The 26,058-nt window shown below is 39.3% G+C and overlaps 1 protein-coding gene across 1 annotated transcript; it reads right to left on the reverse strand.

The window, feature by feature from the left end:
• Positions 1-12,936: 12,936 nt before the first annotated feature.
• On the reverse strand, positions 12,937-25,007 carry LOC111864349 (UPF0454 protein C12orf49 homolog). Its single transcript, XM_023851542.2, has 6 exons — positions 24,581-25,007; positions 22,640-22,802; positions 20,853-21,004; positions 17,230-17,483; positions 15,756-15,864; positions 12,937-13,696 (listed from the first exon to the last, which is right to left on the reverse strand). Exons 1-4 carry the CDS (start codon positions 24,680-24,682, stop codon positions 17,274-17,276), a joined length of 627 nt encoding a protein of 208 aa, XP_023707310.1. The 5' UTR covers positions 24,683-25,007; the 3' UTR covers positions 12,937-13,696; positions 15,756-15,864; positions 17,230-17,273.
• Between the last annotated feature and the right edge of the window lie 1,051 nt (positions 25,008-26,058).

Here is a 26,058-nt window from a genome sequence, read left to right on the forward strand (position 1 = left end):
CTTCTTATTCTTACAATAATACGTAACTTTCTTTTGGTATAATGACCAACAAACATCAGGAACACCTCACCGCCTAAATACTTTTTCATGTAGACTCATTATTAGGCAATGACCACAAAACAGGTGACAGTTAATAAGCAAAAATCCATAAACAGTAACAGAGAACGGTGTTTTCCATGCAGTTGGTATCGAGATGTTATAAGCAGGACAGTTAGTTGACTTCAGTTGGTTGGTGAGTGAGTTAGAGAACTTCAGAGGTTCAATCATTGTGAGCTGTTGCTGTGAGAAGCTGGTAGTGCCCAGTGCTCTTACAGTGCTGGCACACAAGCCACTAGGAGTCTCTTCTTCCATTTGGGTGGGGGCCAATTCCTCCACAATCACCAGTCATTCATATTCCACATCCCAATGAAAAACTGCTGCTCATTTCGCTAGCTGCAGTGTGAGAGTGCCTGACAGTTTTGTTGAATGCCCTCTTGCTTCCTAGGTGTAGCTGCTGTTTTAGGCCTCTTATGCTGTTGTTGCATTCCAAACCCTTCTGTCATCTCTTCTTGACCATCGGTCCTTTATGACTGCAGCCCTTACACTGTGCAGGAATGGCACAGTGGGTCAACTGTCTGTGTGTGGTGGGCAATTTCTGCCAGGACTCACCATCACCCTGGGTCTGTTTCTTCGACTACTGGCGGCACCCTATGGCTAGATGCTGGCCCCTATCTCACTCCTCCAGTACTCCAATAGTTTCCACTGGGGCTTCTTTATTAGGGACTTCCTGATTGTATGCTACCACCTCTTTTTCTTCTGGATTTGACTCCAAGTCCATGGTATTCACTTATTCCTCTTTGATTTCCATGGCAACATCCATTTCTTCCAGGCCTGTCTTCAGTATGGCCATCATCTGTTGATTGCGCTCTGTCTTTCCTTGAGTAACCTTATTTCTTGATTTAAGTCCAGCTTGGCTTTCATTTCTCCTTTCTTCTCCTTTAGATCAGCATCCAACTTTTCTTTGTTTGCGTCCATCCAGGAAGCTAGAGAATCAATCTTTGGTTGGTTCTTATTTCAGCCAGCAGGCGTTCCATCATTTGTTCCATCTCCATAGTATGGCGATATATCAATCCAGTGTCTTCAGTCCATTTATTCACCCAATCCTTTCTAATTCAATTATCCCACATCTGACACCAGTTGTCACATGATGTAGTGAATGTAAATAGGGTATGGGTTTGTAATCCGATTTCTTGGACTCTTCAAACAACTCGTGACTACACTTTGCAAATCACAGTCACAGTGTCCACCACGCTGCTTGGTAACATCTTCCAACAGTAGACGTTCCTTCATTCTCGGACTGGCAGCCAGCTCACACCAACCTCCTACTCTTCCAGCTACCGTCTTAGCTCTCTCTTGTAATCAAGTCAAAGTCACATTGTGACCGACAGTCAAACAGTCAGGCTTGGTGTCAAGCCCAGTCTGAGGCCTATGATCAGATATTTATTACTGTTTGACAGTTTCTCTCTGAGGAGAGAACAGGTCTGTCTTTTGTCTCTCTCTTATAAGTCAAAGTCACATTGTGACTTACGGTCAGTCAGTCAGTCTTCATGTTGAGCCCAATCTGAGGCTCATGACCAGATATTTATTACTGTTTGACGGTTTAGTTCTTGTTATTGTGGGGCGCTCTCTCTGACAAGAGGACAGGTTGTGAGTCATCATAGTAGTAAGTCATTTGTCATAATGTAAAGGATATTTACATTTTACATGTTAAACATGATAATAAATGTATTAAATATATACAGGGCCTCTGTCAGTCCAGGCTCAGTACAGCAGATTATGCCCTATTTCTAGTAGCTTCCACTACAACAGCAGTCTAGTCACTTGAACCGTTGTATGATTGACCGCCGCCAAGTTTAAGCCTCTTATACTTTCTGTGTCGGGCTTCGCCTTGTCCAATATTGCGAACATTTTCGTGATCATGATTTTGTATGACTTCTGCTTGTTTCCTGCATAATTTTGTTATATAATCATATATGTATGGAATTTGAAAGCCATGTGTAAATTGCGAACCTGTGTGTGCCTTGGAAAATTGCCAATGGTGTGGAGAACCTTGTTTTGTAGGCGCTGCAATTTCATTAGATGGGTATCCACCGGGAATTCCCAGGCGGGACCAGCATAAGTCAATACAAATTTAATGAGAGCCTTTTTTTAAATTTTAAATTTGCTTAGTGGGGGGTGGAGTCCAATTGGGTCCACTCAGCACAGTGGCCACAGATTGGCCTATGGTAGCTGCCCGGTTGATTATGATAATGGAGAATTTGGTGGAATAAAGATTGGCAGGGGAAACTGAATTACTCGGAGGAAACCTGCCCCAGCGCCACTTTATCCACCACAAATCTCACTTGACCAGACCCAGGATTGAACCCGGGCCACCACGGTGGGAAGCCAGTGACTAACCGCTTGAGCTAAGTGACCTCCGTAGTCTAGGGGTAACGTTCCCACCTCATGACTCAAAGGTACGCGGGTTCAAACCCGGCGAGGTCGTGGAATTTTTAAGGGCCATGGGAGACCTCTGAGCAAAATTAGGTAAAAGGTTTCCTGCCCAAGTAGTTTCCAATGCCTCCGGTAGATGGGGAAGTATCGGGTACCACTGCCAATAGAGGGTTCGAACTTGCTGGCTGAACAGGGCTGATAGTGAGCACCAGTACTGGAAGGGTATGGCGACTGGTGGAATATCAAAGGGGGACGTACAATAGATCAACAACTGGTCGCAGTGCATGGGGAAACCCACCCCCTCCAATAATGAATGAATAATGAACCGCTTGAGCTGTGGCGCAGCCCTAATGAGAGCTTTGTGGAGGGTCAGCTCAATGTTAGTGCATAATTGCTCACTTTTGCAGAGGGAATACAATCTTATAAATGGCCTTGGCTTTGGCAATCTCCACATAACCCTCCTATCAAAGATTACTCTGCGATATTTTACACAGTTTACAAATGGAATATATCTTCCATTCAATGTAAGGTGAGACATAGGCTGACGATGATTGCAAGAGAAGTAGATCCCCTAAGTCTTATAGTCATTAATTTTGATATTGCAGTGCTCACACCAGGTTTCCATTGAGCTGAGACTGCGCTGGGATTTTCTAACAACAAAACCCTCCATGCGATCTGTCACATACAGACAGGTGTTGTCTGCAAAGAGGGCTAGCTGAACGCCATGTGTTTTGGGGGCATCATTTATGTACATATTGAAAAGAGTATGGGACAGGGCCGTACCTTGTGGCACCCCTACTTGCACAGAAAACATTGCTTCCAACAGGTGCTTCAGTGTAACGTTTTACACAGCCGTTACCTAGCAAAGGCTGTTTTTATGGCTCCACATTTCTTGCTTTGAGCCACATTGTATTGACAGTTTATAGCCTAATGGCAGACTTGCAGCAATGACAGCTACAAAGTTTGTGTGTGTGTTTGGGGGGGGGTACATATACACATAACTGGGGCCAACATTCACTTGTTTATCTTTTATTAACTATTTGATGTAACTTGTTTTCATGCAAGATTTCAGTGTCAGATCATTGTTGGGTAGACCACCCCAGCACTGCCTCAAATAAAATTAAACAACTTTTGTTAATTACAAGAATATGAAGCTGCTTACAGAGTGGTGTGGGTGTAGGTGCTTGAAATCAGCACTGTGTAGGCAGTGTATATCTGCATATTGAATTTTCCAGTTTTCAAACCACCTAACCCATATTCATGAACCTTATTATGAACACAATTTCATTGCAGGCCAACCCAATGCTGTGCACTCTGACTCCTTATAAGCAGCAGTAACATGATGGAGGAATGAAGTCATCGGATGAGAGCCATAACAGTACCACTTAGGTGGGTGCAAGAGATCGCTGTGCATTTGGGCACCACCTTGTCAAATTAAATTGGGTTAGGTTAGGTTGGGGCATTGGACATCTTTGCATTCTGGCAGGCCCATGACAATGAATTATGTTACAGTAGGTTTAGGTGGGTTGGGTCATGTTGGTTCAGTTTGGCGCAGATTCAGATTCAGTTAGGTTACAGTAGTTCCGGCTGGCACATCAGGCAACTGTGCATTTGGACAAAGCTCGGACAGCTTAGGTTTACATTTTTACATTAGGGCAGAGCTTATTGCAGTTCCACTTGTGTGTTCAGGTAGAGTCTGGTCAGAGTGGGTTAACACACCATCACAAAACTATTTAAAAACATCCTTCAGAACTTGCTTACTTATGGAGCTGAGCCCTTCTTGAGGAGAAGCCAAATCTGCAGCTACTCAAGAATATCACAGCACTTTATGGAACCCAAAGGTTCATTATCGTGTTGACAAGAGCCCTCCACTGGTCCCTATCCTGAGCCACATCAATCCAATCCATACCATCCCATCCTATCTCTAAGATCCATTTTAATATTGTCCACCCACCTACACCTTGGTCTCCCCAGTGGTCTCCTTCCTTCTGGCTTTCCCACCAATTTCCTATATGCATTCATCTCCCCCATTCGTGCTACATGTACATCAGCATAGACCAACAGCTGATGTGTCCTATTTCATTTCAGTCCCACCTGGTTTCCCTGGACCTTCCTAATGGCATAATCTAAAGCAAAGTTGAAAAGCATTGCCGATAAAGTATCTCTTTGTTTTAGACCATTAAGGATAGGAAATTTATCAGACAGCTGTTTACCTATACAGACTTTACCATAAGTTTCATTTAAACAAATTTTAATCAGCTTAACTAGTTTCATGGATATTCCAAACTCTATCAGAATATTGTACAATACTTCCATCCTAACTGAATCATAGACTTTCTTGAAGTCTACAAATAGCTGATGTACTGTCTCATTGTACTCCCAATTTTTCTCCAATATCCGATTAATGCAAAAGATCTGATCTGTAGTTGACCTCTCTTACTGTCATTTATTTCTCTATACAGGTCTCTAATATTCTTGTTCTTGCTGTTCATTGCCAGCTCATAAATTTTGTCTTTCAGATATTCCCTCTTTTTATTCATGAAATGCCTGCTGGTTTCACATCTCATATTTTTCAGATTATCCGTATTTATTTTGCTTGGATCCTGTGACCATTGCAGTTGGGCTTGTTTTCTTTGGTCTAGTAATTCTGAGCATCCTTCCTCAAATCATGGCTTATGCTTCTTCAGTTCATGATTACCTAGACTCTCCTTGGCAAAAATTTTTATATTCTCTCTAATACTTTCCCAAGCTTTATTAACATCCACCTCAGTGTCCAAGTTTTCCAAAGCCGCAAACTTATTTGAGATTTCAACACAATACTGCTCTTTACCCTCTACCTCTTAATTTCTTGAGATTGAACCTCTCCATATGAACTCCATGTGTTGTTTGTTTGCTTACTGGCAGTCTTTCCCTAACCTTTGCCACCACCAGGTAGTTGTCAGTATCACAGTCTGCTGCCCTGAATGATTGGACGTCAAGTATACTTGAATGCCGTCTCCTGTCTATCAAAATATGGTTGATTTGATTGTGTATCTTCCCATCAGGAGATGTCCTAGTAAATTTATGGATGTTACAATGTGGGAACATTGTACTTTTGACAGTAAGATTTGTTGATGTGGCAAAGTTTACTACTCTAACTCCATTATCATTACTAATTTCATGCAAACTCTCATTCCCAATTGTTGGTTTGAAAATTTCTTCCCTCCCTAGTTTTGCATTGAAGTCTCCTAACAAAATTTTCATAAGGTACTTTGGGAATTTATCAAATACATGTTCTAGTTCTTCACAGAACCTGTCCTTTATGTCATCAATTTTGTCTTCTGTTGGAGCGTGAACATTCATAACAATGATATTACACCAGCAACCTTTTGTATTATATATGCTATCATATCACTAATGAACTCTACTCTCTTAACTGCTGATACGATTCTCTCATGCACGAAAAAACCTGTACCTAATCCATGATTTTCATTCCTCTTTCCATAGAAAATGTATATTCGCCTGCTGGTGCGATGCCACCTCCATCCCATCTGACCTCCCGTACTCCCGCTAAATCTAACTTATATTTTAAGATTTCTTCAGCCACTGCCCTGAGTGAACCTGCCCTATACATACTCCTAACTTTCCATGTACCGATTCTCATGTCCATTTTCTTTAGCTTAGGTCGTTTATCCAGAAGATCTGTCCAGGTCTGAGACTTTGTGTTAACAAAGTAATTTTTGACAGTGAGGAGTTGTTAGCCCCACGCCCAACCCCCAAGCTGGAGGACCACCCATTGTCGGCTGTCCGTGACTGCTTATTCAGTATATTCGCAGCTTCCCTCCATAACCGGAGGCCGTCTCCTCCATCTGCAACCTGAGGACGCACCATGCCATGGTGACAAGGGACCCACCTAACATGGGTACAAACAAAATAAACTTGCTTCGTTCAACACCCGTTATTGATAAACACAAAATGACGGATCTGTAATTCACGTGCCTAGACCATAAAAAAAAAAATGCCTATTCAGGATGGCCTTAACGTTCATTGTCTAGCGCATGCTCATATGCGTAATGTTAAATGCAATCTAGACCAGTGGTTCTCAACCTTTATGAGACCACGGCCCAGTAAGTTCTTTTTTTATAAGACAAGGGCCCAGTCCCAACAGATTTACTTGTAAAGACCTTTCCAGTTTTGTTAAAGTTCATTCATTAAGCTAACATAATATTAGTAATTAATTATAGCATAATCATAAAGCATATTAGTACACTTATATATACGGTGTGGCATGTTGACAAACGTAAAATTACATTTAAATTAGTTATCAATCACTGGGCTAATGAAATCTTGTAGCATTTTGTAGTTTCCTCAGACCAACATCATTAAATTAATTTGTGCTAATTTTCATTGGCATATCATGCTGATCACCAAAAACGTACGTTATTCGGTGTAAAATTGATTATTGTATTATTAAATTGATTTTAATGATGTTGGTTTGAAAAAAAATGGCAGTGAGAGACTGGCCTAATACTTCATTACAAGCAGCAATCAAAGAAGGCTTAATGAATTCTTCCCCAATGGAATATGGTTTTTTACATTTAGCTTTTACATCAGGTTATGTTAAATTGGGTTGGAGGTATTCAAATTGCACACTCTTCAATAGACTTGCTCAGTTTTGTATACATGGCTGAAATTTTCTTGGAGGTGACCAGAAGTTTGATTTAGTGAATTCGATCGACTTAGTACTGTATCCTGGAATTTGTTTAACTTGACTAATTAGTTACATGATGCTCAAGGCTGTGTCATAGCTCAGGTGGTTAGTCGCCGGCTTCCTACCGCGGCATCCTGGGTTCATCCGTATAAAATTACTGTTCCTGAAATTGAGAGGGAGTGAAATAGAGTACATTCAGAATCCTTGAACACTTGGGAGTTATTTTAACACAGAGATGGGTTGTGTGTATACATGGACGTCATTTCAACTACCTCTTACAGGAATGTAAAAATACATGTAGCTTGTTTTATTTTTACGCACAACTTGTTAAACTTACGAAGTATTTAAGATGTGACCATAGAAGTTGAAACTAGAACAACCATTTCTTTGAAGGCCTCAGGGTACATACTCATATGAAATTTCTTTACTTATTTTAATGTCCAGGACCCAACCTGTGAAATGTGGGATGTAATGATGATTCATATGTACGTCACTACTCTCCAACTGGTGCACATAACTTATTATCAGAGCAAGCATTCATCTAGCTTTCTCAGGGAATTCGAGTTTATCCATGGCTGTATTAAGATCAACTAGTTATCCATCCATCCATGGCTCTACAGTCCTTTTGCTGGACTTTGGCCACTTTTCAGTTTCTTGATCTTTTAAGCTGAACTAAGTTGGACAAATTGAGAACTCCATACTGGACATACTCGCTGTTTTACCCATAGTTATGTTTTCCTTAGGGCTGATCTCCATAACAAAAACATGGTTGACACTCGAATTCAAGAGCTGGGGTCCTAATAGTACCACTTAGTTACATTGGCGTATCATTTCACCGCACACATTTCTTTGCATACAAGTGTACATTCTAGCAGAAATTAGCTGTTAGGATGGGTTAGTTTAGGTTGGGACATGAAGCATCCTTACATCCATATGCTCATGAAATTTGTAAATTTAGAAAAACTTGCAAATTTCTTACATTCAAAACAAATTTTCTGAATTTCTAAATTGTAACATTTTCAGGTAAATTCAGATGTTTTAAATTGTATTTTTAAATTTTAAGAAATTTCTAAAAGTGCATTTTCCAAACATTTTGAAATTCCTAGTATTCTTGGCAGTTATATACTCGTAGCAATTCAAGTCTTTGAAAATTATGAAAATTTCAATAATAACCATATTACCAAACTCAAGAACTTTGAACATCTTTAATTTTTTAGAAATGCCTATTTTACAATTTACGATCTTTTCAGATGTTTCAAATTCATCTGCTTCATTAATTTTTTTTTAAATAAGTCCACTCACATTTTTTCACTGCGCATTCAACTTTCGCATCACACCCCTGGTTGATCTTGGGATCTTCTGACTAGGTTTTTCCCGAAGTTCTGATTAATACAGGCTGCTTTACCTCAGTCTGGGTTGGACGTATTCACAATTGCAGTATTGAACATGCTTACTGACTATTTCACACGTAGCTCTTATGTGCTGAGAGATGATGAAGAGCTGGGTATAGTAGATTCGATGCTTTTCTTGAATTCATTACAGTTGACTAAATTAGTTACAGGATATTTAAGAACATTTTTATGTGCCGGGATAAATTTTGTACTTACACGTGTCTCTATAATGCCATGTAGGAAAACATCAAATCTGCTGAGGACCTCAACAAACATAAAATTATCTCGCTCATTGCCTTTGCACTGAATAAAACATACAATGTACTCATTACATGTATATATTTGACAGAACTGTACATAATACGGTTACAGCATAACATTAATGTAAACAGGTCATTCAGCATACACGCTTTCTTTGTACACACTTTGTTGTAACACTGAAGAAATTAATCATGTTTCCATTATAAAGACAAAGAGCCCATATTGGGGGTACATATGTGCCATCATCCATTGCCAATCTTATAATACACATGGCATAAACTACTACCGATTAACATCTTCCTGTTCATTTGTTGTTTTATTTTTGCATACCTTTCTCAGACTACATCTTTTGTTTAAATTGGGTGTCAGAAACATGCCTTAGACCATACTACTGGGCAGGTAATGTCTGTATATATATCCTCCTATTCCAGCTCTTGAGCAATAACAAAACTGTGGACATGCAAAATCATTAGGTTGGGATATAATGTTAATACTTTTGCTAGGTTTTTTTTTCCCCCTGGCACTACAGCCCCAATTTGGGCCTAGGCCTAGCTCCATGAACTTCTCCGTTCACTTCGGTTTTTCTAGATCTTACACATACGGTAGGACTCCTTGGGTGAGTGATCAGCTCGTCACAAGGCCTCTACCTGTAAACAAACACAGAAAAACGCACACAAACATCCATGCCCTCAGTGGGATTCGAACCCACGATCCCGGCTTCCGAGCGAGCGAAGACAGTGCATGCCTTAGACCGCTCGGCTACTGTGACCAGTTACTTTTGCTAGGTTGGTGCAGCAGATTACTGCGCATGCTCTTACCGATCCAGGCACAAATCACTCATCCGACTGTGTACATGGCTAGATCTAGGTCAGACTGGACTAGGTTTGATTGGTGCACATGCCCACTCGCATCAATCTTGGAATTAAATTAGTTAAAAAAATTTAGAAGATTCACATATTTTTTGTATCTTCTAAATTTCAAAACTTTTTTCAGATTTCTGAAGAACCTAAATGCTTTTTATTAGATACTGAATGTTAGAGCTTTTTAAATTCTGTAAAAGCAAATTGTCTGGAGTCTGAACATCAAAGTTTTCAAAATTTTGTAAACACAAGTTGTTCATACCTTTGATATTCTGGATATTTTCAAAAATTATAATTGTAATATCCGAGATTATATATTTGTATATTTCATGAAAATATAGATCCAGATTTACAGAATCTGTAAAATATCCAGTTTTTAAGAAATTATTCACTTTAAAATTTCAGTATTTTTTACATGTTTTAAATTTGTCTCATCTATTAAAATTTCAAAATAAATCCACAGCCACTGGACACAGTTCACACATGTCACTTTTATCTGTCCAACTATCGGCCAACCATTCTCTGGGAAGTATGCTTTACATTATGCTCAATTACATAATGACAGCTTAAGAATATTCAGAACTGCACACTGTTGGTCAGGTGAACACACTCTTTCACACACTCTCAGATTTTTTTCTTCCCCCCCCCCTGGCACTACAGCCCCAGTGGGCCTAGGCCTACCTCCATGAACTTCTCCGTTCACTTCGGTTTTTCTCGATCTTACACATTCGGTAGGACTCCTTGGGCGAGTGATCAGCTCGTCGCAAGGCCTCTACCTGTAGACAAACACAGAAAAACGCACACAAACTTCCATGCCCTGAGTGGGATTTGAACCCACGATCCCGGCTTCCGAGCAAGCGAAGACAGTGCATGCCTTAGACCGCTCGGCTACCGTGACCGGCTACACTCTCAGATTTACTTAGTGCTGAATAAGAGTTGCATATATTGAATGATATCACAAATAGTGCCATTTTCTTGAATTTGTTTCATTACATGATGTTCACCAACATTACAACTTGTGACTATACACTCCATGCTTACACATGTAAACTTAAGGTCAAAAATGTATAATGTACTAATGTTCTGCACTTAGAGGCAAGCAGAAATGTTCAGGAAATCTTCGACCCAAAGAAATTGTGGACCGCGGAAAGAAGTGACCGCCACCAGAATGAAGATTACAGAGGAGAATAGATGTTGGAAGTACCCTGAATGCAACACTGGCATAAAGGACAGAGGTCTGAAACAGTGACTACGAGTCAGCAAACAATTGAAGGACCCAACCAAGAACGCCATTGGAGGGTGTAGATCAGGACAGCGATCGCACCTAGGAGGGAGAAGTACTCGTAAGAAGACCTTCTACGAGATCGTCGGCAGGAAGATCGCAAAGCAAATAGCCGGATCTTCTGTCGGATTATGACAAAATAGGGAATGGACTTTATGGAGGGATAGGCCCCCTCCAAAACGGAAAAAAGGAGACTTCAAGCAGAGGACCCGGTAATGTAGAAGCACCGGCCTCCCGAGCAAGAGTGAATGTGTGATGGATGAAAGTGAGGAGTGAATGTGACACAACTGGATCTTCTGGCAAGTTAACAGGAAACCGCTCGAGATGAGCTGGTCTTAAGAGGGGAGCGGATGTAACGGACGGAGAATAGTCACTGCAACAGGAGTAGCCAGACAAAAAAAAAAGAGAAGACGACGTTGCAAGAACAGCCTGCAAATAAAAGGAACGGGGATGTACCGTTAGGCTATTCGGGACGAACAGCCTTAAGGAGGGAGCAGTGTGATGTATTTGCGCTATGCAGGACGCCCCCTCCCTGCCAGCGGTGGCATAACAGCGCTGCATTGGTGTCAAGCGGGAGTCGGGTTGTATAGTCTTGGCAACACCTGTTAACAGGCAACATGGCACCAGGGAAGCGAGGCACTTTCCATTCTCTGGCTGAGGGTTTATAAGAGAACTGCACTGCCTAAGAAGACAGTTAAAATGTAGCAGCCGCCAAAGACAGTTGAAATATAGCGGCAGTCGCGGAAACAAGACCCGAACGCTTGTTTAGAAGATTTGATGTGATAATTTGTGATACTGCTGAGGGCAGTAATTGTGAGATTTTAAATTGTGTGATTGTAAGAGCGAATGTACTATAAATTCGCTGTATCAAATACAGCGTGAAGTTACTTGTCACGTGACATACACCCAACACATGACAATTTGGTTGCAATGTTGCAACAGCTTCATTAGCAAAATATGAACAACAATAGATTACTTTCAAGAAAATTCCAATAACAGTCTCTAATAAATGCTTAACCAAAAATAATTGACTACCTATTCTTAGAACCTTACAAGCTACTGCCTTGACTATCAGGGACCTCCTAGTAACTTTTTCTATCTGAACAATTACAACTACTGCATAGCGTTCTGCTGGCAATGCAGCAGACAATGTGGGTACTGCACAATGGGTCTCCTGCCCATCTTCTCACAATGTCATGCAGTCTTTAGGCAGAAACTTTCTGGCTTATGGATAGGATGAAACAGACCAGATGTATGTGGCCTCCACAATCATCCAGTCTTACTCCTGCTGAATTCTTATCCTGAGGCAGTCCAAAGAGTGAGCTTTATGTCGAACAACGCAAGATGCAGGTTTAGCTTTGGAATACCAGTGAAGTGGCTCAGATGATAATATGCAACATGCCTGACATCTTTCTGCAGACTAGGAATTCTTTGCACAACAGGGTTCAGTTATGCCCTGACTGCAAGGGTGGACCATTTCAACATCTTTTGCAAACCATTGGTAGCTGGCCAGATGCCATTCTGTTCACAGCTAATAAATAGTTTATCCACTACTACTCTATATGTCTATTTTTCTTTCTTTGTGCTTTCTGTTGCCATAACTTGCTAATGAAGTGGTTGCATCCACGTGTTTGTATTGTAGCATGTAGAACTGTTGCTATGCAACAGCTGCGTGATGGTGAATATACCAGGAATGTTTCTGGGCAATGGCTCGGTAAACACATTCCCACAGCAAGTCACAAACGCAACAATGATAGAAGAACTGTGTTTTCTATGTGGTTCATGGCGAGATGTTATAAGCAAGGGACAAGGTTAGAGCTCAGTCAGTTCTGTACATGAGTATATGAGGACAAGACTTGGGCTGGAGGCAGAGGAATAGTCACTATTGCAGCCATTACTCGGAAATGTCTAGTAACAGACTGAGAACACTAGACTGTGTGCTCTAGTGAACTGTAAGGTGTGGAAATAGCAATAGTGTATAGTTATTTGTAGTTATGACCTGTACATGGTAAATAAATATATTCACCAATCAAAAATCCATCTATAGTCACACATAATACATGACATTATGAATATTCATGCTTGCCTGTAAATGGAGATCACACTGCTTCTACATAATGTATGTAATTAAGACTGGCCCTGCAAGTATATAATGATTCTGACTGCAGAGTTCTTTATTTACCGATAAACAGTCACTGTGTTCACTTTTTGTGGTTCATCAAACTAATATCAACTGATGTTTCCAACAGGGTGAGAAAGTCTTCTCCATTCTTCTCTGTCTTTATAACTGTTCCTCTTGTATCTGTGTCCACTCTTCCCATATTCAATTTGACTCACTTAGTCTCTCACCTTGACTCTGATCTCCCTCATGCATTTATTCATAATTTCTGTGCTTCCATGGGACCCCATTTTTACCCATGTGTAACACATCTCCACACCACCGTATCCTTTCTTGAAGTACTTCTATTTCAGACACTGTCCCTTCTTGTTTGTTTCTTAACACTCCACAGAAAATTTGTCTCTAATATTTACAATCTACTTACACCCCCAACACTCATATCCATTAAAAATGAAAATGACACATAACAAAATTATACAAAAAATCAATTAGACCAACTGACAATCATATACAAGCCACAACTTTATTCTGTCATGACTTCTGTTTCCGCCATCTTGAAGCTTGCTGAAGAGGCCACAGTCCTGTCATTCACTTCTATAATGTTGCAATGCTTTTGAATATCTGTAAGAAAAATGTAATTATGTTAAAACTTCATAATTTTGAACTCAAAAGAAGTTAACCTTGGATGCTATGAATGCTTATGGCCACCCGTAGTCACAGCACTTCAGCTAGCCATAGCTACCCTTTAGGACATCATAGCTGTGGTGTAGGGGTGATGATGAGCTGGACTAGTAGAATGGTTTAGGATTAACTACTGTTAACTCCTAGGCTGGGTCTGAGAAAATTTCAGATGATTTATGCCAATGGGATCCCAATGTGTGGAATACCTATAACATTTGGAGTAGCCCTATTTTCACAGGTGGGTTTGATGGGTTAGCTCAGGTAAGGCTAGCACTTGTAGCAGGCTATAATTCAGTTGACCAAAAGATTCACACTCGCACGGCACCTATTTACTCAATCAGAAGACGATCATAAATACTGGATGTTTATTAATGCACTTATGCGGTTGCACAAATACAATAATTCGCTGCCTCTGTGACACTGGTAAGACATAATTGAAACACTTCCAATATTTCCAAAATACTGTCTGTTAATCACTGAAATGGCCAAATAATGACAGCTATGAAATTAATAAGTGAGTTTATTAACCTAAAAAGCCAAAATGCTTACAAAGCTGACGACTTAGAATTTGGGGCCAGATGGCACTCAGGCACATCTGACTCAATGACTGAAAATTATGGTGTCTAAGCCAAGCGTCTCTTTATTGCTAGTGGGGTGGGACTAAGTCCGTTGTACTGCGGCCACATCTGGCCTACTGTACCAGCTCCAGATTATAAGTGAGGGTGATTGTGGAGCAATTGGTGGAATGAAGATTGGCAGGGGAAACCGAAGTGCTCAGAGAAAACCTGCCCCAACACCACTTTGCCCACCACAAATCCCACTTTACCAGACCCGGGATCGAACCCAGTCTACCGCGGTGGGAAGCCAGCGACTAACCGCTTGAGCTATGGTGCAAAGGTGTCCCTCCTTAGTTTCACAACTTGAACCAAAGACATCATTCTCCAGATTCTAACTGGCTGGTTTTAACGGTTAGGAGTATACAAAAATCTTGCATTCCCCAACTGCAAACAAAAGTGGGTATTATTTAGCTTGTGAGACCTTAACTGCCGGCTACCAGCTATGGTAATTAAATCTAGTAGTAGTGTTGGTCCCGGAAATGGCTCCATAAAAGTTATGACTTATGTTACTGTCAAGGTTTAGAATTTCAAAAGGTGCAGACAGACAACGATGTACCCGACATTCCTATTTCCAAATTGCTCATGAACCCCACAACCTTACAGCTAAATGGAAAATCTGACCTAAGTCTTGCCTGAGTTAAAGAATCCAGCCAACTCAAATTAATTTGGTGATCAACATAGGAATTTCATTAATAAAAAATAAACTAATTAATTTAAACTACATTAAGGAAATTAAAAATGGTAGATGTATGCACCCAAATTTGGATGGTTACATGCTTATTTACCATATTTCATCACATATTTCACTTGTCCTCATTATTCACTGTATTGAAGAAATAAAGTACAATGAAATCCCAATTTAATAATTCTCTTGGGAAATGACTCTTTTATGAGTATATTATATCCAGATTTTCACTACATGAAAGCTGTGTAAAACCCATCAAGAAAATATTCACCTTCCTGTAAAACTTCCAAAACATTATTTTTTTGCATAAATAGTTGAAGAAACTTTCATGGTAGCTAAAGTTTATAAAATCTTTTCAGGCTATCAGCTATGCCAGTTGGTTAAAAATTACCCTCACAGTTTTTTACCCACTGACATGGCTGAGAGCCCAAGATTTTATTAGTAATCAGTAAGCAACTTCACATTCTATAGTAACCATTGTAATGAGATGATAATGGGACTGATGTCTATAAGTACATAAATTTTTAATGTGTTACAGTACCCAAGGTAACAAGCTGAACTTACACAGATTCTGGCATGATGTATAACAGAAGTAGTTTCTGGAATTGCAGTACATTTTCTGCACGAGAATGCTAGTTTCTAAATAATGTATGGATTGTGATATTATAGTATCTTTGAATTTCATGCCCATACTTACAGAAAGTAAAGAATCTTCAACATTTCCAGTTAGTGAACTGTAGCACAAGTCAGAGAATGCATGTGTACTGTTCATACAACTTTCTTCAAAAAATAAGCGTCTTCACATACTGCAACAGTAAATATACATTAAGATTTCACTGCATGATGAAACATTATACATTATGCATTTGAAATCTGAAGCATAATATAAAAAAGTTGGCAAGATAAGGACAAGGTAGTATGGACAGTTGTTGTAAATAGAAAAAAAGGATTCCTTTGTAAGCTTAAGGAATGAAGATGCCAAATAAGTAACCACTGCAAGACCAGGAACAAAATGAAGAGATCAGATGTAGGAAAACATAAAAAGAAAGGAGAAAGTGTAGACAGATATGAAAGAATACAGAAGAATGGATAAGGTTGTCATACGCTGACCTACCCTGGTGGGAATGTCAAATGGATTATGACGTGATGCAACATCATTTAGCAAACAGTTACCAACGTTTCACAGGGACCTCTTGCCTCTATCTTCTGTCCTGAAGTTCTGGCACCATATCTAACAAACTACACAGCACTGCATCCCAGATCATATTCTTCTTGACACTGACCATGAGAATCTCACATAAATGACTATGTTCACTATATTCCTTACATAAAATTCTGTTATCATGTGAAGTATATTCTTGATAAATGCGATGTTAATTTCTGTTTGCATAATGTTTGACTTGGTTTCATCCCAATAGAAGATTAACTCAAAGCTTCAAAAAGAGACAAATATCAATGTTCCAAGAATGGCACAGCCTATCTAATCAAACCATTCATAAAAACTACAAAACCCCAACCCTCTTTTTTCATCACTATATTTTTATTCAAAATATCTCAAATCAAAAATAACAACACTGTATATCAAAATGTTTCTTTGACCATCAAAAGATGTCGGAGATTTATTTATAACTGAATCATCCACTTCTAACAGGTGATTTTGCTTCCTGATAGTTTCCTGACTGTTGCAAAAATACTACAGAATGAATATTTTTCTCCATGCAGCTGTCTTGCTATGCTGTCCTACAGTATCTCAAAATGAGCCAGAAATGTCTAATGATGCTTCAAGAATGCCTCAGCTTATATCATAAGCCCTTGCATGAAGAATGTACATTCCTTTTCACCAGCAGAAAACATCAACCAGACTACATGGTGTCACATCACAACATTCTATGAGAATCTCAAATCTAACAAAAATGTATTACTCTTCTGTTTCATATGTGGTATCTGATAACTACATTCATATGAATAAACCATCAACATCAGAAATCTACAAGTTTTGCATTTACATATGACAGTATGTATTATGTCAGTGACATAATTAATGTTTTTTTCTAATTGTTGATGGTTTATTTATATTACTGATATTTTGTACTTACCATCCACAAATTTTTCACTCAAAATGGATAACCAGAAAAGTGCTGAGTTCTATATACATATACGTGTGTGTGTACCTTAGAAGCCAACTGCACATGCACAATGATGACAATGGCAATACTCATGAGGAAGCTGGTCCTTCTCCAGTAGCTGAAGGGGTTTCCCCATAGCAATGCTTAGCCCGTGGATCACGATAGGAATTCTCGTGCTGCACACTCTGTGAACTGGTGCGGCATTTTGCCAAGCAAAGTTCAAAATGATCTGTCACTGAAGCGAACAGGACATTAAATGTTTCTGATGCTTTTCCCAGGACACTTTGTAATAAGTTTTTCTGTGAGAAAACAAAAACTTTGTTTCAGGTTTTGATTAAAATTCATCACATAAATACTAACTCACTCTTGCAAGCTGATTGCTGCTCAACTAGTCAATAATTACCTTCTTTTTTAAACTCAAAGGTTCATTACTATTAGATATGAAAGGTTCTGTCACATACAAGTGGTGTACAGTTATCATGCAACATGCTTTCAGCCTATTTGGCCATGACCAGGCTATTTATATACATTACTGCTTAACTGGTACAATGGTTGTTTATTACAATCTTTGATCTTATACATATTGTCACGTGTATGGAGAGTGACTATAGACAGGGTTTTGGATTGATGACTCAATTTATTGTACACTTTGATACAGCACATGACTACACTTTACAGTTCACTGTTACACACACATTCGTGTCCACAGTCACATCTTCACTGCCACTGTTTGGTAGTTCACAATGACTGAACCCCAGCAGTTCTCTGAATGAAACTCCTGACTGGTCCTAGTTACAAGTGTGTTAAGTGTTAAAGAATATACTGAAGTGTAAAACAAGTGTTGCAATTTAGATGGATATAGACAAATGGATGCTAATACAACATCTCAGCATGGACCACGTAGTAAACTCTCTCCCATTGTTACTTTTCTCTAGTTGCTGTGGAAACAAGCATGTTTTCAGAGCCATTACTTAGCAATGGCTGTTGTAGAGTTACTTGTTTCATGATTGTTGCCTAGCAATGGGTCTACATGACACAATATAACGCAATAGGTAGATTGTATTCAATGTACTGACTATGCTGATACTGTACATTATGATAAGTGTTACAATATCGTTGCTAAAACTTATAATGTTAAAATATCCAAAAACTTTCTTCAGGTTTACACTGCTGACTCACTTAAAATGTGAGCACAATGTGAAATATTAATTGCTACTGTTACAGTGGCCCTGTGTTCTTTACATTTAGTAAGACTAAGATATTATGCATAATACTGTGTCTTGTACAGATTGCATACTTTTCATTCTGTATTTTTTGCTGAATTTATTTAGTGGGTTTTATTCCTGGCAGCCATACAACTGTGAATAATCAATGTAGTTTCATTGATTTGAGAGCTGTGGCAGCTAAGTCACCAATCACAGTGGCAGCGTGGTCTAAGGTGTGAACTGTCTTCGCCTGCTCAAACACTGGGGTAATAATTCAAATCCCACTTGAGGCATGGATGTCCGTGTGCATTTATTCTATGTTTGTGTCTCCTGGTGCAGGTAGCAGCCTTGTGACAGGCTGATCCCTCATCTAAGGAGTCCTACCAACTGTGTAAAATATCAAAAAACTGAAAAAGCAGCCAAGATCCAACAAAGGGCTGTAGAGCCACAGGTAGATAGGTGGATGGGTGATTAGACAGACAGCTCAGTCAGTCAGGCCAGATGACTGGAATCTTATACACAGAAGGCACAGAAATTATTTTGTTGCCATGTCCAGATTAGACTCAGGGCCCACTTACCCTATCCAAGAGCGGCCTCCGTGGTCTAGGGGTAACATTCCCACCTCACGACTCAAGGTACGCGGGTTCAAACCCGGCGGAGGTCGTGGCATTTTAAGGGTGGAAAAATTCAGGGAAAAAGTCCTCCAGGAGGGACTTTAAGCCGTGGGCCCCGTGTCGCAGATTTACGGCACGTAAAAGATCCTCATGTCTCTAGGAGACCTCTGAGCAAAATTAGGCAAAAAGTTTCCCGCCCAAGCAATTTCCAATGCCTCCGGTAGATGGGGAAGTTATCGGGTACCACTGCCACAAGAGGGCCAACCCCGCTGGCAGAAAAGGGAGATAGCGAGCACCAGTACCGGTAGGGTATGGTGACAGTAGAAATTAAAAGGGGACGTACAACAGACTACTAGTCGCAGTGCATGGGGAAACCCACCCCTTCTAATACTGAATAACTGAACTGAATACCCTATCCAATCAGGACTGGGGACTGTTTTCCCAGGGGCAGAGTGGCTACAAGATGAATTTCATTACTCCATGTAGTGACAAGGCAATGAATGTATGAACTTTAATTTTTTTTTTTACTTCCATTCCCTCTGTGAGCATGAAATAGTACTCAGACATAGGAATAACTTTAAATTTACTTTACTGCAGCTGACTTAAATTCCTAATCAAGTTACATATTCACTGTACATCATAAACATAGCACTCTCAAGCCAAGGTCAATATCAGTACACAGAGGATGGATGACTCTTTTTAACAGCTAAAAGCCTCAAAGAAAATGTGAAACTAATCTGTGGAAATACTTATTTGTTAAATGAAGAAATAAGCTCCAGTCCCACTGAACTTTAATAGACAGTGTGTGTCCATAAGGGGAGAAGAAATGATTTGGAGAAGTATCAGTTTCATTCAGTTCAGAGATTTTTCACATTCTTTAGGCTTCCCAACCAAAATTGCATATGCATTTCTCATCTTTCTTGTTAAACTTTATCATCTTGGAATTGAGGATTTTAAATCTCCTGGTACCAAGGGACTTGCAGCAGTATTTTAATGGTATTAGTACTGCAAAATGTGACACTTGGCCAGCTTGACTGTAAGCACACGCAGCTGCAGTAATGCCACATGCATGGTAAAAGTTAATCCACATGACCCACCTATCTGACCCTCCTTGGTATGATCACCGTAATAATTTCTAGAGAAGAGTATAAATTATGAAGCTCCTCCTCGTGTATTTTTCTAAATCCTCCTGTTATGTTATCTTTCTTACATTCAAATAATCTCTTCCACACTTTATTCTCAAACATCATCAATATATGTCCTTACCTTAAGATGAGAGCTCCAAGTTTCAATACCCAAATAAAACAACAGGTAAAATTACAATTTAATTTTTAGATTCTCGTATAGAAGATGGGAAGAAGACAGATTCTGGACTGAATGATAGTAAGCATTCATCAAATTTAATCTGCTCGTTAACTTTTTGTGAACATAACGTTGATTTGTTATTTTGGTTCCAAGTATCTGAATTCTGTTATATTCTGAAGGTTTTACTAGCTACCTTAGTTCTGCATTCTGGTGGTGAAATATGAATACATGTTTAGTTCTTTCTGCATTTATTTCTAGAGGAACTACTTCCTTAATGATCAGAATGTAATTACAATTCTACTCCATCAGTGTTCTGATGGGTGCAGAACACGACGTCTTAAATGTGAAGGAAAAACAGTGATGAAGGAGCGTGGACAATAACAAAATCATAGGCATATGTGTAATTCTGAAACATCTTGCTGTTCTAGAGTTCAGTCTAAATTGACGTTCATATTAAACTACGCCTAACGATCCTTTGTTTATACTGGTTACAAACAGCAGAACTGTGCCAGTAAAAATTATAATTATGGTTACTTATACCTACTTTGTCTGGATGTAAGCAACATGATATACAATACTCATATATGCTGCAACATCCACTGTCTTTGCAAGTTTCACAGGAATATCGTTTCGTGGTTTCAGAATCTGTATTACAACAGCCAGTGGATAAAATGTCTGTTCGTGAACAAACATAGCCTGTAATAAAAATATCAACTACTGCTTAACATGTTTTATAACAAGATAACATATATGAGAGATATCATCACCAAATTATTCATAACCATTGAAAGTCTGGTTTTAAGTGCCTATTTCATGCATCAGGCAGTATTTGTTTGGATTATTATTTAATGATGTTTTTCAACTGAATCACCAAGAGTAATGAATGGTGGAGGTAACTCTGGTATTATATTGGTTAGACTGATGGGAGGGATCGGCACTGCTGGAGGAAAACACATATTGCAGGAGTAAAAACTGGACCCTGGACTAGCTATATCTAAATGGACAGTGATGACTTGCAGTGAAGACTGGACATTAAGTGCAGCAGAACAAGTAAAGTCCCTCAGTAGTTAGTTAGTTATTGGAGAGGGTGGGTTTCCCCATGCACTGAGACCTGTATTGGTCCATTGTGCTTCCCTCTATGATTTATACCAGTCTCTATATCCTACTGGTACTGGTACTTACCATCAGTCCCGCCCAGCCAGCGAGACCGGCTCTACTAGCTGAGAGGTATCTATAATGCTTCCCCCATCTACCAGAGGTATTAGAGATTGCTGTTGGGCGGGAAACGTCCGTTAACTTGGCTCAGTGACCTCCTTTGGAGATATGAGGTTCTTTTACGTGCCGTAAAGCTACGACACGGGACCCACGGCTTAAAGTCCCTCTCGGAAGACTTGTTCCCTGAATTTTTCCGCCCTTAAAAATTCGACGACCTCCACCGGGTATTTGAACCCGCGTACTACGAGTCATGAGGTGGGAACATTACCTCTAGACTATGGAGGCCGCTAAGTCCCTCAGTAAAACAGCCATCACTTCACTGGCCCTCTCACCATTGCAATAATTACAGTTGGTCAGCAATAAAATCACTTTAATACACAAGCTGTAGAGAGCAGAATTTACTTAAGGCAGATTATGACTGGGTCATGATAGTCGATTAGGGCACCATGTACAGAAATAATTAAGATTCCCTTGAAACTTTGGATGATGTTTATGTGGAGAGGTAGGAATTAACTTGCAAAAGGGGCCAGTGAAGAAGATGAAACAGATCATTACAGAATAGTGAAGATGACATATTAAAATGGTAGAAGGCAATATCAAGGGAAAGAAAAGTTAAGCACTTCTCTGTGTGCAGTTGCACACACGGCCTGATCAGGACATGGAATGAAGCGGTGTGGTCTTTTGCATCCATTTTGTTCTTCATGTGATTTATCTTGAAAACATTTATCACGTTACATGTACTCCATCTGTGTTATTTCCTCATCACAACTAAATATATACCACTCGAGTATAGAATGCAATCCAAAGATGTTCTTGTCATAAGAATACGGATTCCCCTTGTGCCAGACACAAAGTGACTGGTCCCAAGAGCACTCATTACAGTGGATGTAGACCATGCAACACTGTGCAGTGAGGAGCGTAACAAGGCACGGCAAATGGAAATGCTGCTACAGCAGTGACTGCATCTTGTGCTGTAGCCATCACAATTTTACTGCTCTATCAGACTAGTGCCTTTAGACATCTGCATTATTTCAGAACTGTACTGTATTGTTTGTTTGTTTTTGTTTGTGCCCTGATGTGTTTGTTCATTTGTTTGTTTGGGAGGCAAATATTTACCTCTATCGTCAACAATTAAAACTTTGCCCTGTACTGAATTTCTGCATGTTGTTACTTTAACATTAGAGCCATTTATATCATCCTTCACTGAATGCCACAAAAATTGCTGATTTAACCTTCTTACTGGAACAGTTTCTATTTCATTGTTAAGGGAATCATCAGCCTACAAAAGAAAGAGAAAGTTAAAATGCATATAACAAGAAATGTGATGATATAAATTCATGAACATACTGTATAATGTGGTAATCATGTATACACTATTCCTTTATTTCATATGCTGTCATTTCATTTAATTTATATCATTCACTGGATTCAGTGATGACCTACATGTAGTACAACTACATAATACAATCACCATGAACTTGCAGATCATAAGCCTGTACCCACATCACATTCATTTGCCAAATTTGTAACAACATGCTTATTTGGCCAAACGAAAAATACAAATTAAACTCAGTGAACCTAACTAGCCATTAACAAATATGGATTAACTGCAGAAATATAAAAATTGTCATAAAATAGGAAAAGATACTTGTTTTCATTTTGCTACATATCCACAGATATCTACAAAGTCAAACAATGTGTCGGTAAAAGTATGCAGTTACCACTCTGTAAATATATACAAAGGGTGTCATCAGTTTCTAAATTAACTATAACAGAGTCATTCTTGAGAAGCTAACAGTCACTCAGCTGGTCGAGAATTTGATCCTTTATAGAAACTGCAGGTTCATTACCATGCTTACATCAGAATGTGTATAAATGTAACTAAGGGATCTATGACAGAGAAATGACTATACTGTATCCATCTCATTAATTAATTAAATTCAGATTTAATCTATGATCACATGGGTTAAAAAACACAGTCAACTAAACTGAAGCAACCACCTTAGAAATGTGACGTTTCAGATTAGGTTGCATTTGAGAATGTTCTTTTAGCTAATGTAAGTGAAAACTGATAGTTTGGCTTTTTTACTTCATTTTGTCATTGTCACTTTCAGGATCTCAGTTCTCAGAACAAGTCACTTGTGTACATACAGGTGTAAGCATGATTCTTCAACGTCAGATATATTAAACACCCGTATATGCAACAAAGGCCAATGATATTCTGATCTTAAATTACAAACAGTAATAAAAACTGAAAAAGAAATTTTATTGTATTAAAATAATGAGTACTATATGGTGATGCAACCCCAAGCAACAATAAAATAGGTGAACATTAAATGTATGAATAATGGGACTCAAACAGGCAAAGGGATTTATATCAGGACCCTCTTCCAGAAGAACGAAGGACCTGTTGAAATTAAATAGAGATCAATTAAGATGGGTGGTAGGATTACTTACTGGACATTGCCACCTAAAACGACACCTTTTCAAACTGGGACTGATGGATGACCCAACCTGTGAAAGGTGCCTACAAGAAGACCAGTCACACATATCCTATGTGATTGGTCAGTTCTTCGTGGAACCAAGTGACTTTTATGATGCCCCCGTAAACAAAGTCCTATATTTCATTCGACGTGTAGGATTAACATACGGTTAATCCAAAGGAGAAGCACAATAGATCATTAAAGGTGGCTGTGTGACCGGATTTTATGGCTCACCCCTTACACACATACACATACATACATACATACAAATGATATGAATTTGGAATCTTGTGATTTATTTACAATAACATCATTGCATTGATTCCAAAGAACTGAAGCTGGCTACATTTATCTGGTTTACGGCTTCCAATGTAGCCAGCCAGTTCTGAGAACAGAATCCTAGATCTTTTCATACGTAACTAAGACCGACCAAGACGCAGTTCATAACCTCTACGATTGAGTCACGTGACAACAGCCTACTGTAAATACTAAACAAAATTAGAATGAAATATGAAGTCGTCTAATGTTACACTGATTACTGTTGAGAGTGGTCATTATGCACACAAATTCTCACCTCACGCAAGAAACTGAAAATACAATAGGTTAGAGACACTGCAAATATTATTCCAAGAACTATTCTTTTTCTTAATATTCTCATTAAAAACGCCGTCCACATGTTAATATACTACAATAACAAGTTCCAAATTTAAATCGCATTATTTAACAGCACCCACAACTGAAAGACAGTTCATATAGCATCAATTCAAAGCGTAAACTTAAATGCTCATCACCATTGCACTGCTTACTTTCAGACATGCATAGTCATGCACACAGTCCAAATGACTGTGAATCTAGCATCACGCAGTACCCTCATGTCACGTGGGTGGGTTTCATACTGTGAGATTTTCAACAGAAGTTCACACTTCACGTCCTTGTAAGTTCAAATTTTAGCCATACGGTTGCATATCAACCATCTGTCAAATGGTTACCAGGATCACCTTTCCCGGCGGTAAACCAGAGTGAGCATGAAGATTATTATTCATTTTGTCTCTTACTGAAGATGAAAATGGGTATAGCTTCTAAGAAGACAATTAAAGAAAGGTAAAGCCAGCCCTGTAACAGGCCATGGGGGCCCATAGGTTTATGAGATGTCGAGGCTCTCACATTTCGTAGCCAGTCGGTTCACAGATGGCGATGAGGTTGTCAGCCTTGCGCGGCGTCCGCCCTTTAGCCCCCAGGAAAATTCCTGGTACTCATTTCTGTTAGAGACTGAGTCGACCCCAGGGCCATAGTGAGGTTCAAAGGATTAGGTCAATTGAGAAGTGCAATAACCTCTTGGGGAATCGAACCCGCGACTTTCTGGCTTGTAGCATAGTGCATCAACCAACTATACTACCGCGTGACCCCTCTCGAGACAATTGCTATATACATATTCATCACATGTTGCATTGTACAGAGATAAATGGATGTTTTAGTATACCGTCTTTGCAGAGCATATATTATGCCGTCATGTTATGTAGATGCCGTAGATCTGTGTGTCAATATGTACCACCTTCAAGAATGAAGGATTTCGATGAAGTTTGGTTGCTTGCTAGGGATACATACGAGAATTTATAGACCCAGATCCATTTTAGTTCACTGTCCCTACTTCATATGAAGATCAACTCATGCCTCTACCGTGGGTAGAGGTTTGTCAGCTTATGTTAATTTCTAGGTCTCACTTTATGGAGAGGGGTTGTATAAAGCAAAGAAAGAACATTGCACTGTGTTGCTGTTCTTATGTCATCGCAACTCTTCATTATTGTTGGTAATTACAATAACTTTAATTTGTGTTAAAATTTTATATTGATTTATTTTATGCCTGTTCGAATAAGAATATCGAATTGAATAATATTATCAAGTGTATGGATGGGGAGACGAGGAATGCGTATAGGATATTGGTGGGAAAGCCAGAAGGAAAGAGACCACAGGGAAGACCAAGGCGTAGGTGGGTGGACAATATTAGACTGGATCTTAAAGAGATAGGATGGGATGGGATGGATTGGATAGATC

The sequence above is a fragment of the Cryptotermes secundus genome, unplaced genomic scaffold (genome assembly GCF_002891405.2).
Source record: "Cryptotermes secundus unplaced genomic scaffold, Csec_1.0 scaffold216, whole genome shotgun sequence".
NCBI lineage: Eukaryota > Metazoa > Arthropoda > Insecta > Blattodea > Kalotermitidae > Cryptotermes > Cryptotermes secundus.